This window comes from Papio anubis, chromosome 17 (assembly GCF_008728515.1).
Source record: "Papio anubis isolate 15944 chromosome 17, Panubis1.0, whole genome shotgun sequence".
Classification (NCBI taxonomy): Eukaryota; Metazoa; Chordata; class Mammalia; order Primates; family Cercopithecidae; genus Papio; species Papio anubis.
In genome coordinates, this window is record NC_044992.1 from 55,852,464 (window position 1) to 55,868,113 (window position 15,650).

A 15,650-nucleotide genomic window follows, 5' to 3' on the forward strand; every position below is an offset into this window, starting at 1 on the left:
AGTGAAGAGGAGTGGGTGGTGTTACATGTTCATATTTGTATTTTGAAAAGATTGATCTGGCTGCAGTGTGGATAACAGATTGGAGGGGGCAAGAATGAATACCAGGGAACTGCATTAGGCTAGTGCAGTGGTCCAGGTAGAGAAAACTGGGGCTTGGAGTAGGCTGGTGAAGTAGAGAGAGGGAAGGAACAGGTGAACTTTTAGAGGTAAAACCGACAGAACATGGCGTTTTGTTTTGGTGGTTCTCAAAGTGTGTTCTGGGAATCCTGGGGTGTCCCTTGGGTCCTTTGACCCTGTGAGTTCAAAATTATTTTCTTTTTCTTTCTTTTTTTTTTTTTTTTTTTTTGAGACAGAGTCTCGCTCTGTCACCAGGCTGAAGTGCAGTGGCACAATCTCAGCTCACTGCAACCTTCACCTCCCAGGTTCAAGCGATTCTCTTGCCTCAGCCTCCCAAGTAGCTGGGACTACAGGCATGCGCCACCATGCCCAGCTAATTTTTGTATTTTTAGTAGAGATGGGGTTTCACCACATTGGCCAGGATGGTCTTGATCTCTTGACCTCATGATGCACATGCCTCAGCCTCCGAAAGTGCTGGGATTACGGGCATGAGCCACCACGCCTGGCCCTCAAAATTATTTTCATAATCATGCTGAGACATGACAGTTATCTCACAAGTGTACAGTGGAGTTTTCCAGAGGTCATGTGCCTGAGGTGATGTCATCACTGTACTGGCTTAAGGGCATGTGTGCTTGTATATGATTGTATTCTTAACATTTATTTTTTCCTCCACTGGTTTCTCCTGAGAAAATGTTTTTAAAGTTTCTGAGTTTTAATTTCAAATACAGTAAATATCAGTTGATACATCCCACATAAATAAAAGCGAAGTGCCCTCAGTTTTAAGGTGCAAAGGGGTTCTAAGACCAAAAGGCTTAAGAATTACTATAGTATTGGATTGAATTTGCAGGTGTTTTCAGGAGGCTAAGGTGGGAGGATAGCTTGATTCCAGGAGTTTGAGCTCAGCCTAGGCAACATAGTGAGACCCAATCTCATTTAAAAAAAAAATGAGGCGGGGTGTGGTGGCTCACGTCTGTAATCCCAGCACTTTGGGAGGCCGAGATGGGTGGATCACCTGAGGTTAGGACTTTGAAACCAGCCTGGCCAACATGGTGAAACCCCCTCTCTACAAAAAATACAAAAATTAGCTGGACGTGGTGGCATCCGCCTGTAATCCCATCTACTAGGGAGGCTGAGGCAGGAGAATTGTTTGAACCCGGGAGGCAGAGGTTGCAGTGAGCTGAGATGGTACCATTGCACTCCAGCCTGGGCAACAAGAGCAAAACTCCATCTCAAAAAACAAAAAAAAGAGAGAAAGGAAGGAAGAAAAATAATTTGCAGATATTGAGAGAGAGGGAGGTAAATTACTGCTTTGTGGAGATGAATAAATGGCATCGCCTTTCACTAAGACAGGAATATTGAAAGAGAGTGTGGTTCCAGGTGATGGGAAGGGGCAGACTTAATGTTTTAGACATGTTGGTATTGAAGTGCCTCTGATATAGCCAACAGGAGATATCAGAGAGGCAGTTAGATATATGGGTCTCTAGCTCAGAGGGGAGAAAATCAGGGCTAGTGAAAAAATACTGGAAATTGTTATGTTGAAACCATGGGCCCAGGGGAGAGTGCCTAAGCAGAGACTATAGAATGAGAAGAAAAGAGGGTCCATGATTGAGCCTTCGGAACCCAACACTTAGTGGCCAGTTAGAAGAGGATGAGTCTGTGAAGGACAAAAAAAAGGAGTAACCAGAGAAGTAGGAAAGCAAATTAGGAGTGTGGGGAGAAGGCCTTACACAGAACCAGCCAGGTTGGTAAGGACAGACCAAGGGTAAGAGACAGAAACCTGTTCTTTTTTTTTTTTTTTTTTTTTTTTTTTTTTTTTGAGACGGAGTCTTGCTCTGTCACCCAGGCTGGAGTGCAGTGGCCAGATCTCGGCTCACTGCAAGCTCCGCCTCCCGGGTTCACGCCATTCTCCTGCCTCAGCCTCCCGAGTAGCTGGGACTACAGGCACCCGCCACCTCGCCCGGCTAGTTTTTTGTAATTTTTAGTAGAGACGGGGTTTCACCGTGTTAGCCAGGATGGTCTCGATCTCCTGACCTCATGATCCGCCCGTCTCGGCCTCCCAAAGTGCTGGGATTACAGGCTTGAGCCACCGCGCCCGGCCTGAAACCTGTTCTTTTCATTCACAAATGTCTGAGTGCTTGCTGTGTGCTGGTACAGATAAGACTTTCTGGAAGGGAAACCGAGACAGGAGTCAAGGTCTAGCATGAGAGACTTGGAAAAGTCCTAGCAGTAGAAATGGGGTCAAAGAAGTCCTTGGTTAGTAAGCCTTAGCAATTCAGCCTTCCACTGGGTTCCTCTGCTGCCTCCTTCCCATCATCATTTACATACATGTAAATATTTAGTGATTGTGCAGCAAGCGGGCTACTCAGTTCACACTGCAGCATTTGCATTGATGGGGAAGCGCAGGGTAGCCCAATCAAATTCCAGACTTGTTTATTTATTTGAAATTCTTCCTTATTTTGGATTGAAAATCAGCTTTCTCTCACTTTACCTACTGATTCTAGTACTGCTCTCTTGAGCAGCAAATAAACACAGATAAAATCTTTCATATGACAGTTTTTCAAATATGTGAAGCCAGGTATCATGTTTACCATTTGTTTTTTCCATCATAATATGCACACCTTGAATTCCAGGTTTTTTTCAGGCCATTTAGTCTGTTAAACTAGTTCATGCTAAACAAACAAAACAGAAACAAACCAAAAAACCCCCTACTAAGTAATGAGTTAATCCAAAAGAGTTAATCTCCCTGTGGGGAGATCACCAGGCAGGCAGGTGGAATTTCCCTACCTGAAGATATCCTCTCTCATACCTTGGCCTATGGAAATTCTACCTACCTTTGAAGCTCAAGCAATATTTTTCCTTGATACATTGGGTAGTGCCCTTAAGCCATGTAACCAAGCCTCAACTAAAGGACTTGTTGGCGGGGTGCAGTGGCTCATGTCTATAATCCCAACACTTTGGGAGGCCAAGGCGGGCAAATCACCTGAGAACGGGAGTTCGAGACCAGCCTATGCAACATGGTGAAACCCTGTCTTTACTAAAAGTACAAAAATTAGCCAGGTATGATGGCAGGCGCCTGTAATTCCAGCTACTCGGGCCACTGAGGCAGGAGAATTGCTTGAACCTGGGAGGCAGAGGTTGCAGTGAGCCAAGATCGTGTCACTGCACTCTAGCCTAGATAGACTCTTGCTCTGTCTCAAAAAAAAATAAAAAAATAAAAATTATCCAGGTGTGGTTGTGCGCATCTGTAATCCCTGCTACTTGGGAGGCTGAGGTGGGACAATCACTTGAACCTGGGAAGTGGAAGTTCCAGTGAGCTGAGATTGTGCCACTGCGCTACATACAGCTTGGGCAACAGAGTGAGACTCCGTCTCAAAAAAAAAAAAAAAAAGGACTTGTTCCTGCTGCATTCTGACTCCTGTATGGTCTAAGTTCATCTTGTTAAGTGCCTTTGCCTCAGTTCTCACTCTGTCTTTGTCCTTATCTTGCCACTTGGTCCCATAGTGAGGCAAGCCATACTCCAACCCCTGAGTGGAGGCAATCAGGTTTTTTAGGAGTTTGGTAGTGAAATGGTGGGCCTGCCAGTTGCGGTGGTGCATGCCTGTAATCCCAGCACTTTGGGAGGCCAAGGTGGGTGGACTGCTTGAGCCCAGGAGTTCGAAACCAGCCTAGGCAACATGGCAGAACCCCATCTCTCTGTCACCCAGGCTGGAGTGCAGTGGTGCCATCGTGGCTCACTGCAGCCTCAACCTCCAGTCCTCTTGCCTCAGCCTCTCAAATAGCTGGGACCACAGGCGCTTGCCACCACACCTGGCTAATTTTTTTGTAGAGATGAATTCTCATTATGTTGCCCAGCCTGGTCTCGAATTCCTGGTCTCAAGCGATCCTCCTACCTCAGCCTCCCAAAGTGCCGAGATTATAGGTATGAGCCATCATGCCCAGCCCAGGATGTTTTTAGGCTAGAGATATGAGGAAGTGTATGAAGGGAGGGATAAAGACAGCTGAAAAGAAGGGGTTAAAGGTGATGAAGAGGAGACCATGGGGGAGCTGACTCCTGCTCAAGGAGATGAATCAAGGAGATGAATCAAGTCCAGGTAGACGGTTTATAATGCTTTCGCAAGGAAGAGAGGAGCCCTCTACCTCTGAGAGACGAGGAGGGAAAATTCAGGCAGAGTACAAGAAAGAATGTTGAAAGGATGAGGGTGGCTTATAGCGACAACTAGGCAGTAAAAAGAGAGCAGTGTGCAGGACCAGCTTCCAGTCCTAGTACAGATTTGAAAGGGTAGAAACCAGGACTGCAGGGGTAGTGACCGTACACTTGAAAACAAAATGGTTAGCTTCTTTCATCTCCAAAGGTTTTTTTCCCTCCTTGCTATAAGTTCTATGATGCTAGATGAGATCAGAAACTTTGATGGTGGTAGCGGCTCCAAAATAAAATGGGCATTTTGAAAGTTGAAACAGAAGATGTTCTTAGGGTCTTATGGAAATTCTACCCACTACTGTGTTCTACAGAGTGTGGTCCACTGTGAGCATATGGGTGAATATTAGTTAAGATTTTCTATTGAGAAAGAAAAAAAGATTTGATTACTCTCCCCATCTCATCTGTCCCTGAAGAGAGAGGAGTTTACAAAATAGTTGGTGGCCAAAAAAGCTATCTCTTTATACTTGCAATGACCTGCACATTAACATTGACCCAAAGCCCGAGAACTCCCTGCAGAGACAACTTCCTGACTGCATCAGCTTCCTGATTAGGGTTCTTCTGTGAGAAGGGCTAGAATCTGAAAGCCTGTCATTCAGCTTTAAGTCAGAGTACAAAGCAAAAGAACCTACCATATCCTAGGGTGAGAGTTTATCTTTGACTCTGCTTCTTTGGGTTAAGGAGGCTGGTAGAGAGCTAACGCGCACTGGGAGGAATGAGGATAGCTGGCAGCTTAAACCCGGCTCTTCTCCTTCTGTGTAAAATGCCTTCATGGGAAGCTGTGGGCCTCTCAACAGTGGAACTGCTACTGTGCTCCTTTGCTTCAGTTGGTGCTGAGATGGGCCTGTTGGCATAGATGGCCCAGTGAGGCTAGAGCAAGTTCAGGCTGGAATACCAGGGAAGGGTGTTCCAAGAAAGCCTGTGACCCCTGCCTAGGCAGCCTTCTGAGACCTACAGAATGAGCTGTTTTGCATAGCACTGTGCTTTTTGCTGTCTGGCTCATTGCTATCACTGCTGGTAAATATGTAACCTTTAGTGAGTTTATGGTCCAGTATCCTATCCTGTTCAGCTCCCTGTCTCAGTTGCTCTCAACTGCTGTTGTGTATCTCATTGGCTCCCAGTTTCTGAAATGAAGATTAAAAACAAAACTGAAAATGCCCTGGAGCAGTTCTGCCAACTCCTGGTTTTTCCATTTGGTTCCTCAGATAGCCATTGGTTTGGGGAGACTTCCCTTTCCTGCTCCAGCCTGTGGGCCTGTGCACAATAGCCCCTGGCACATAGCCCATCAGATAACAAGACTGGCTCTCTGCAGGCGCAGTGTGGATTGGAAAAAGTGAAAGTCTCTGGCTGGAAATAAAAGCTCAGAAAACCTTTGCTATTTTTCCCCCCAGGCCCTCCTGGGTCTGTACTGCTGGCCTCATGTGAGCTAGTCCCATTCCACCTCGTAAAACCAGGGGAGAGTTCAGTGCAACTGATGAAGGAGGGTACAGGTGTCAGGGGGACCATGGATATTTTATCCCAGGGAAGTCTCACCCCAGACACTCCATGTAACAGATTCAGGGCATTTCATCCTGTCTGGGCATAGTTTGGACCAGTGTCTGAGGTTTCATAAATAAGAAGTTTTTCTCTCCAATCAATCCCTTACAAGAGACATTTTTATTTGTTCTAGTTAAAATGTATAATACAGCTCCAGAGTGTATTGGTCAGAGTTCAGTTGCGCAGAGGAGAACCCACTGTAGCTAGTTTCAGGAAGAAGAGATTCCATAAGCCAGAGGTGCACATTGTGGATTATGGAATCAATGAGGGAAGAAAGAGAAGCAGGCTCTAGGTTAAGACACACCACAGAGCATCCTCCCTCTTCTGTAATCAGGAAGCCACCGGTCCAGAAGTCCAGTGCCCCTCAGCTCTGGTCCACACCTGTCTGTCAGCATCAGCAAAGCTGGAGACCAGGTGTGGGGCCTCTGCTAACACTGTGGCAGAAAAACCAAAGACTTCTGTGACTGTGCTCAGGAATAGCAGGAAGCTTGTTAATCTCACAAAAGTGCATGTGATTGGCTGAACCTAAAGAAAGTCTTAGAAATACAGCTTTTAGCCAATTAGCTTCTGAATTACAGGAAGGCACACTAGAAGGGTGGAATCCATCTTGCACCTACCCCATATATCTGCCACATAGAGTGAAGGGTACAAATGGGGTTCTGCGGAGTTCCTGCCGTGAGATAGGGTTATGTAGATATATACCTGTGCCAGCACATTTATAACTTCCAAAAGAAATTATGAGGTAGATAGTTCTCCCCGTTTTTGCAGTTGAGAAAATTGAGGTGAGAGCTTAGATCATTAGCTAATGAGTGGCAAAGCCTGATCTGAACCCACGTATATCTAATTTCAAAGCTTAGTCTCTTCTCCATGCGCCTTGCTTACCTCCTTAGAGTTGCTTCTGCTGCTGACAAATGTTGCTGACATGTGGACTGAATTGCCACGGAACTTGTGGACTACCAAGATGTCATCCAAAGCTAAAAGTAGGAAGCAGGCAGTAGGCTAATTTTTATAAGCAAAGGGTTAAATAGTGCTCTCTCTGTGTTTTGTGGCATGATAGGGCTTAGGAAAACCATCCTTTTTTCATAGTTGTGCTGGAATTTTGTGTTACAGTAGCAAGGGAAGCAGCCAGGTACATGGGTGTGTGAGGTCTGGGTCACTGGAAAGTGGAGTAGTTTCCTTGGTCCAGAGTTCCCCTAAACCTCCATCTTGTCTTTGCCTCCAAGCCCTCTGTTGGCTAAGCGGCATTTTATATCCCTGGCCTCTGACTCCCAAATGATCATGGAGAAAACAACCCTGAATTTGAGCTACATGAAACATGGCACTGTGGAGGTGGCTCACACCTGTAATCCTAGCACTTTGGGAGGCTGAGGCGGGAGGATCCCTTGAGCCCAGGAGTTTGGGGCTACAGTGAGCTATGAACATGCCACTGCACTCCAAAGAAAGAAAGAAACATGGCACTGTGCTTTCCCTGTGCTGTCCCCACGTTAGCCTCCCTCCCACGCCTGGCATTCTGTCATATTTCCTCGTGAATGGGATCTCCATCCTCCATAGGGATTACTCATGGGGAACAGATAGCCTGGCCAGGTCAAGGAGAAGTTTTGTCTTGTGCCACTGTGTTGAGCAGCATACCTACCCTTTTTGGAAATAAATTATGGTCCCCAAATTGCCTTCACTGAACTGTGTGAGAGTCACAAAGCCTGTTTTCTCTCTTCAGCCCCACCATTAAGTCACTTTATGGCTTTGGGGCTTGGGTTTCCCTCTGCACAATGTGGATGATGATAATGCACCACCACTGCAGGGTTAGTAGTAAGGGTTAAATGAGAGGTGACAACATTTTTTAAGAAAAAAAATATTGCCTTGGCTGATTTTATTGCTCTGTTAATTCATGGTACAATATCCCTAAATTTACACTCAGAGTAACTTTAGTTTCTGTTAGGGCTTAGAAAATAGGACAAATTATCTTCCATGGGCTGTTTGAGACCATTTCAAAGGCATGGCTCAGATACCACTTTATCTCAGAATTAGTGGCCTCTACCCTGTGAGTGAGATGTTGAGACAGGAAATCCAGCAAAATTCTATGCCTGTTTTCAGAGCAATTTTGTTTCTGGCCTCTGCTCTGGAGTCAGGTGGGGAAACCAGATTACTGAGGACTCCATGTTAGCTTTCCTGCCAGAGAGACATCCTTGGAGGGAGGCTGGGGTGATGTGTCCAAGAGGAGATTGGAAGTATTCACCAATACCAATTCAGTAGCAAATTCATCAAAAGGTATTCAGCACAACCACATGAACCATATGTTCTGAACAACTGACTTAATATAGAAGAATTAGAGTCAGTGGCTCATGCCTGTAATTCTAGAACTTTGGGAGGCTGAGGCAGGCAGATCACCTGAGGACAGGAGTTCGAGACCAGCCTGGCCAACATGGTGAAACCCTGTCTCTACTAAAAATACAAAAATTAGCTGGGTATGGTGACGGCCACCTGTAATCCCAGCTACCTGGGAGGCTGAGGCAGGAGAATTGCTTGAACCCAGGAGGTGGAAGTTGCCTTGAGCCAACATTGTACTACTGCACTCCAGCCTGGGCAACACAGCAAGACTCCATCTCAAAAAAAAGAGTCAGTGTCAGTTTCTTGAAGGTCATTGAAAAACAATAGTTCAAGCTTCTTAGAAAATATATTTCAAAGAGCAACCCTCCGGCCAGGTATGGGAGCTCATACCTTTAATCCCAGCACTTTGGGAGGCCAAGGCTTGAGACCAGCCTAGGCAGCATAGCAAGACCCCATCCCTAAAAGGGCGTGCACACACACACACACAGAGCAAGACTCCCCGCCATTCTTTTTTTCCCCATTAAGTATTTTTCTTCCTTCTGAGGGTCTTTGAAATAGTGGTAGTCTCTCTGGTTCAGGGAGTTTGTTGAACTCCATGTCTGTCAGGCCCACCCTCTTTTCCAGGATGTTCTAAGACCCTGGACTGGGCTCTTGAGCACCCTCTGCTGTAGATGCTTAGTCCCTGGTACGCTACCTCTACTTCCAGGCACAGGCTGAGTGCTTCTGGCTCCACATGAGCTTTTGTTTTGTTTTATCTTTGAGACAGGGTCTCGCTCCATCACCCATGCTGGAGTGCAGTGGTCCAAACACGGCTCACTGCAGCCTCAACCTCCCAGGCTCAAGCAGTCCTCCTGCCTCAGTCTTCCAAGTAGCTGGGTTCACAAGTGTGTGCTTGGCTAATTTTAAAAATATTTTTTGTAGAGATGGGGTCTCACCATGTTGCCCAGGCTGGTCTCAAACTCCTGGCCTCAAGCATTTCTCCTGCTTCTCAAAGTGTCGGGATAATAGGTGTGAGCGCCTGCACCTGGTCACATATGAGCTTTTGAGCGATAGGAAATATATATATATACATAAATGTATAAACATGTATACACACACACACGTAAAACTAAAACTGAGTATCTCAGATTTTCCATCTAAAATTGTCTGGACTAGGGATCTATCATCAAGAAAGGAGGGAAGCCAGGCATGGTGGCACCTGCCTGTAGCTGAACGGGGAGAATTGCCTGAGCCCAGGAGCTCAAGACTAGCCCAGGCAACATAGTGAGACCCTATCTCTGAAAACAAAACAAAACAAAACAATAAAACAGAATAGAATGAGTCAGGTACTTCCCAAGGTCTCCAACTACCAAACTTGGTCTCTCTTGCTTCCTTAGCCATTTCCACAGAGCATCTTGCCTGCAGTTCCATTTCAGAAAACCTAGTGCTATAGCCCCTGAACTAGACTGGAGAAACCGGCCAGCAAGGAAGGTAGCCTGCATTGTTGAGGGATGGTACTTCTGCTTTTCCTGGTGTCTGGGAATTGCTGGGTCGTGGGAGAGAGGTAAGGGGTGGTAGATAAGGGAGTGGAGGGCTCTTGTGTCTCTGGTTTTCTAAACAACAGGATAAATTTGTTCTCTTCAGAACAGGAAAAGGGTTCAGGATAAGAGTCCTATGTTTAAGTTTTGAAGCTACGAGAAATATTTGTGTGGGTATTGGTAAAGCTTTTTAAAAATCTTCTGAAAATTGACTCTTTTGGTTTGTCTGGTGAGCTTAGGAAGGAAAAAAGATGCTTCATTTTTGTCTCCTCTGATCATGGAAAGCAACACAGCCAGTCAGAAAAAACTCTTGGGCTAGGAGGAGGGAGGACCTGATTTCTTGGACTCAAACTCCCTTATGGCAGAAAAGCATTGCTCAATGACTTACATAGTATGTCTCTGCACACCTCTGTCATTCACTAACATTAGGATGATAAACCATTTCATCTAACAAGCTGATGTGGTGAAAATACCTGTAAATTGGTTTTATAGTCTCTTACCTGTAAAACATAAATAATTGTTTTTGGGTGTTTTGGGTTTTTTTTTTGAAGATTTAAGTTCCTTGAGTCTCCATTTCCTCCTCTGTTAAGTAAAGCAAATGCTTAGCTTTCAGGATTGTTGAAAGGATTAAGTGAAGTAACAAATGTTATAAAAATACCTTGTGGAATGCTTGCCACTTAACAGGCACTCAAAAAATATTTACCAAACCTCTGTTGTAGGGATGTTGAAAATCAAATGAGGTTAATTACTGTGAACGTGTAACAAAAAGTAAAGCACCACATAAATGCAAGATAATATCATTACTCAGACCAGCCTGAGCAACATAGCGAGACCCTGTCTCAGTTAAAAAAAAAAAAAAAAGGTGATATCATTACTCATAAACAGGAAGTGTGGGAGTGGGTAGGAATGGAGAAGGCTGCCTTTTGATCCTGGCCAGACCATAAGGAGGGTCTTTTTACCTGATACAGGTAGAGAACAAATAAGGGGAGACACTGGCTGGGGGAACAGGGCAGCAGAGAAAAATGCACAGGTATATTCAGTTACCTTTCCCTGGTCCCCACTCTCAAAATATTGCTGGGACCCAAAACTAAAGAGGACTAAGCTGATGCATTGAGCGGATGGGAGGAAATGATGTTAGTGCTCTAGAGGAAGAGAGATGGTGACATTATGAAGGAGTAATTATATATAAGAATTTTTTAAAAAGCTAGTCTGATTGCCAGCTAAAATTGGTCTCATAGGGGTTATTCTGGTTTCTGTTTTGTGCCAAGGTTTTTTTGGTCGGATATGCCGTAGTGCCTGCTCCATCTCTGGAGTTTGTTTCCTATTAGGAAGGGACTTTGTTTGCCTGAGGGAGCTGGCACATGCTAGATGTTGGTGCCATAACCCATCGGAGTCACATTCCTGACCTCTAGGGCCTTGTGTCTCTGAGTTGGCCCCATGCCTGCTCCTCTTGGGCCACACACCCTGGGCTCTATTGTTGAAAGCCTCCTTTATGTGCTCTAGGCTCCCAGAACCCTGGCCGAAGCTCACCTCCCCCTGGCTATGTTCCTGAGCGGCAGCAGCACATTGCCCGGCAGGGGTCCTACACCAGCATCAACAGTGAGGGGGAGTTCATCCCAGAGACCAGCGAGCAGTGCGTGAGTATAGCTGGGATATGCCCATGGCCTGTATCAGCAGACCAGGGTCATAACAAGGGGCTCTCAGTAGTCACAGTGCAGAACTGAGGGACATGAACCACATTTGAAAGCTCTTTTATAAACTAGGCCTGCCCAAATATGGATTGTCCCTTTTTAAGGGCCAAATAACAATTTCTGCCAAAGATGGGATCTAAAGGATCTAAACTACGTAGTCTGTTTGCTGTTGGGTGAGCATTTAACAGATTTTCCTTCATCGTGGTCCTCTCATTGTTCCTACAGGCAGGCACCACCACGCCCAGCTCATTTCAGTAGTGTTTTAACATATGACTGGTTCTAAAGTGACAGGTTATGTTTTTCATTGGATATATTTTAGTTTTACTGTTACTTGATGAAAGATAGGGAGTAAACCATATCAAAATTACACTGTAGGATTGGTTAGTCTGACCATTTATGATGGTAGACAGTTGTATTAGTTATCTATTGCTCCATAACAAATTACCACAAACCTAGAGGCTTTAAACAATATACATTTATCATTTTCCAGGTTCCCTGGGTCAGGAGTCCAGGTATGACTCAAGTGAGTCCTCTGCTGAGGGTCACACAAAACTGCAATCAAGGTGTCAGCCAGGCTGCCTGCCTTTCTTGAGTTTGAGGCTCTCTTCTAAGCTTAGATGGTTATTAACAGAATTCAGTTTCTGTGGCTGTAGGACTGTGGTTCCTTTTTTCTTCTGAATGTCACCTAAGGGCTTCTCTGAGTTCCCTTCCTAGAGGCCACCTGGAGTTCCTTGCCATGGGGCCCTCTCACAACATGGCAGCTTCTTCAAGGCCAGCAGGAGAATCTCTTACTCCAGTCTGCAAAGATGGAGTCATAAAAATCACATAATCATAGGAATGAATGTTCTGTCTTCTTTGCCATAGTCTGTTGGCAAGAAGCACATCACAGGTTCTACTTGCACTAAAGGGAAAGGCAGTTCATTGGAACTAATTGATAGAGGGAGCGATCACCTTAGGGTGTGTACCACAGTGGCTCAGCCATTTTAGTGGCTAACTTTTAAACTGGTGGCTTACTTGATGCAAATGGCAATTTGGCTTAGTGAACTCAGCAAGGGTGAGATCTCTAGCGTCATTCTGGTCTTTTCAATAAACTTGCTTTGATTGTAAAAGAAAAGGCTGCTCTTATACTTTCTGGGATTTGGCCTGAGAAGGGGAAATTTCTTAAGGGGAAAATATCCAACAGAAGGCCTGTGCTGTCACATGGGAGATTTTACAAAAAACTGATTCTCGTTAACTTTTCTTTCATTATTCAAACTATATAGGCTATGAGAAGCCCTTTATATTCTTCTTCCTTCTATACTCCTGCCTTCCAGATAAATTCATGTTTGGAATAGTGACCTGGAGTGCCTCTAGCTGCAGATTTCCTTTTTGGGCGTTTTACTGACCACCCTTTCTGGTTTCTCTAACCAGGGCACTTCTGGATATCAGCTGTTTTAGGGGTGACTTGGGTGTAAAATCCCAAAGATTGCAGATGAGCTTGATTGCCCTCAGTCTGTGTCCCTTCCATGGTCCTATAATCTGCCCACTTCACTTTTTCACTTTACCTGCATGGCCCTGGAAGGCATGGGAGGATTTGACTCCTAGTGAGGACAGACTTTTAGAAAGAGGCCAAGGAAGGCAGTGGCTGGGGATTACCAAGGTCCTCCCCCAGCGCCTGCCTCTTTAGCTGAAGAGAATTGCTCCTGGTAACGGGCTATTTGAGATCAATCTACTTAGCAGGAACAGACGTTGCATCGTATGTAATGAAAGAATATTCCAGTGTGACTTTACTGAAAAGTGAAAGTATGATAAGTTTATTTTGTTTTTTCTTTAATCAGGTTTAAGTAATTGCATCTATTTACTGATTTTTAGAATGAACCAAGCATGATTCATGTTAATTTTTTGGCCTAATTTTTCCAACAAAAATTATGCCAGTCCAGGTGCAGTGGCTCATACCTGTAATCCCAGCACTTTGGGAGGCCAAGGCAGGAGGATTGCTTGAGGTCAAGAGTTCAAGACCAGCCTGGGCAACATAGCAAGACCCTGACTCTACCAAAAAAAAAAAAATTTTAATTAGCTGGGCATAGTGGCACACCTGCCTGTAGTCCCAGCTACTCAGGAGGCTGAGGTGGGAGGATCACTCGAGCCCAGGCTGCAGTGAACTGCACTCCAGCTTAGGTGACAGAATGAGATCCTATCTCGAACAACAGCAACAACAACAAAATGCTAGCACAGTGTAACATCCTTCACTCCCTGCTTGACTTCTGACCATAAAGAACGTCATTTTTTACAAGAGCGTTCACAGGACTCAGCAGTTTTCCCCAAGGTGTCTCGTGAATCTTTGGTATTCTTCCTCCACCACACCTGCCCTGTTATTTATTTGTCCATTTTTGTCTTTTTCTGTTAACTGGTCTAAATTTGCCAAATACGCATCCGATGGATTGAAAGCAGTCCCATGTTGGTTTCATCCACTTTGGCTATGCTATATCCTTAGCAACATTTGCAGTTTTACTTTGCAATGAATTTGCCTTGATTGGCAGATTTTTAAAAATCATATATGACAGCATGACCTAAAGCATTTGAAATTATGGGTGGGGATGGACCCATATTAAATGGGAAAAAATGTTTGAGTTGGAAACTAATTTTATGGAGATTGTTAGTGAGTTTTCATAATTCTGATACTTTATTTCCCTATGTAATTTTTTTTTTTTAGTTAATTAAAAAATTTAAACAGAAACAAGGTCTCACTATGTTGCCCAGGCTGGTCTTGAACTCCTGAGTGCAAGTGATCCTTCCCTCTCGGCCTCCCAAAGTGCTAGGATTACAGGCATGAGCCACCAAGCCCGGCCTCTATGTAATGTGTAACGTTGGAGCTCGGATAATCAATATTCTGAAATTGAAGACCACTCCCCCACCCCCACCCCCACTTTTGTGCAGAGAAAATGAAAGGGAGGACCTTCAGGACATTGATTGGAGCAAAAGTGATTCCAAAGGCCTTTTGTTGCTGCATTTGACCAGGGGCCAGAGAAATATTTTAATATATTTAGTTATCTATTACCTCTGCATTGGACCAGGAACTGGGACATTTTTGTTCCGGTATCAGCTGTGCACTAACTAGTTTTATGACTTTAGACAAGTCTTCTAACCTTTCTAGGCCTGTAGTGCTCATCTGTGAAATGAGGCAAAACTTGTCTTTGTAAATTATAAATTATAGAGTGTAAACAGAAGCATTAGGGTCCCACCCAAACTCACTGGAAGGCTCAGCAGGGTAGTACCATCTCCAGTACCAGGCTCCAGTGTTAATAAGCCAAGAACATGCCAACAAGAAAAGCAGAGCCTCTGCTTTGCTGTCCTGCTAGAGCTCCTTGGGATGCCAGCCAAGCATTTTTCTCCCTCCTGGAAACTTGCCTTTTAAACTAAGGGGGAGGATGGTACCTTTCTAACCATTCTTCCCACTGCATGGGGAGAAAAAGGACACTTTCATATTTTGACAAAAAGCCCATTTGCTGGCCCTTGCCATAAAACCTGGGTCATTGGGGGGAATTGGGGCTGGGGGGTGTGGCTTCATTGTTTGACTTGCCTTACAGATGCTGGATCCCCTGAGCAGTGCAGAAAATTCCTTGTCTGGAAGCTGCCAATCCTTGGACAGGTCAGCAGACAGGTATGGGACTGTGGGTGGCTTGGAGGGTAATTCATAGGCATTTTTGGAACTGATGGGTTGAGGAAGAAGAGTTAGCTCTGCAGACCCAGGGTTAAAGCATCATGCTTCTAGGAAAGCCTTCTCCTTAATTTCCCAAACACCACCAGAATGTTACGATTGCATAATTAAATGAATGTAATAATAGCTCATAAAATAGCAGCTCATTTATTAAGTACTTGCTTTGTTCTAAGTGCTTTACATGTTTTGACTTTCCACATAATATATGCCTTTCTCATTCTTTTGGCCTCACTGCTGTAATCTGAACTGAGAAGGAGTGGACTGTCAGTGTTTTAGGGGAAAAACTAAATTCTCATCCATTGTTTTACCACCATTTTTTATTCCAAGTGTTTTTGGTGGAGTAAGAAACTGAAACCCAAAAACAGAATATCCAGAATGCCTAGCGTACCACGCCACCTGCTTGGTGTATATCTCCTTCTTAAACTTTGGGAGGAAACAAGTGATGTCCTTTACATACCAAATAGAAAGGGTATGTTTGGAGAGGCCTTGATATTGATCTGGCCACTCCCTTGCCTCTGCCTCATTATGCCCAAGAGCACTTTTGATCACCTCTGTCTGGGCTTAGGACTGTG

At 44.8% G+C, this 15,650-nt stretch overlaps 1 protein-coding gene across 10 annotated transcripts in view; it reads left to right on the plus strand.

The window, feature by feature from the left end:
- MAP3K3 (mitogen-activated protein kinase kinase kinase 3) overlaps positions 1 to 15,650 on the plus strand; it is a 76,289-nt gene that overhangs the window by 50,624 nt on the left and 10,015 nt on the right. For 7 of the 10 annotated variants that reach the window (XM_017950853.3, XM_017950857.3, XM_017950854.3 and 4 more), the window contains 2 exons: positions 11,194 to 11,327; positions 14,948 to 15,021. In XM_017950853.3, the coding sequence (XP_017806342.1) occupies positions 11,194 to 11,327; positions 14,948 to 15,021 (208 nt within the window). The remainder of the gene's footprint in view (positions 1 to 11,193; positions 11,328 to 14,947; positions 15,022 to 15,650) is intronic. The other 3 variants (XM_017950855.3, XM_017950856.3, XM_017950859.3) reach the window with 1 other exon arrangement.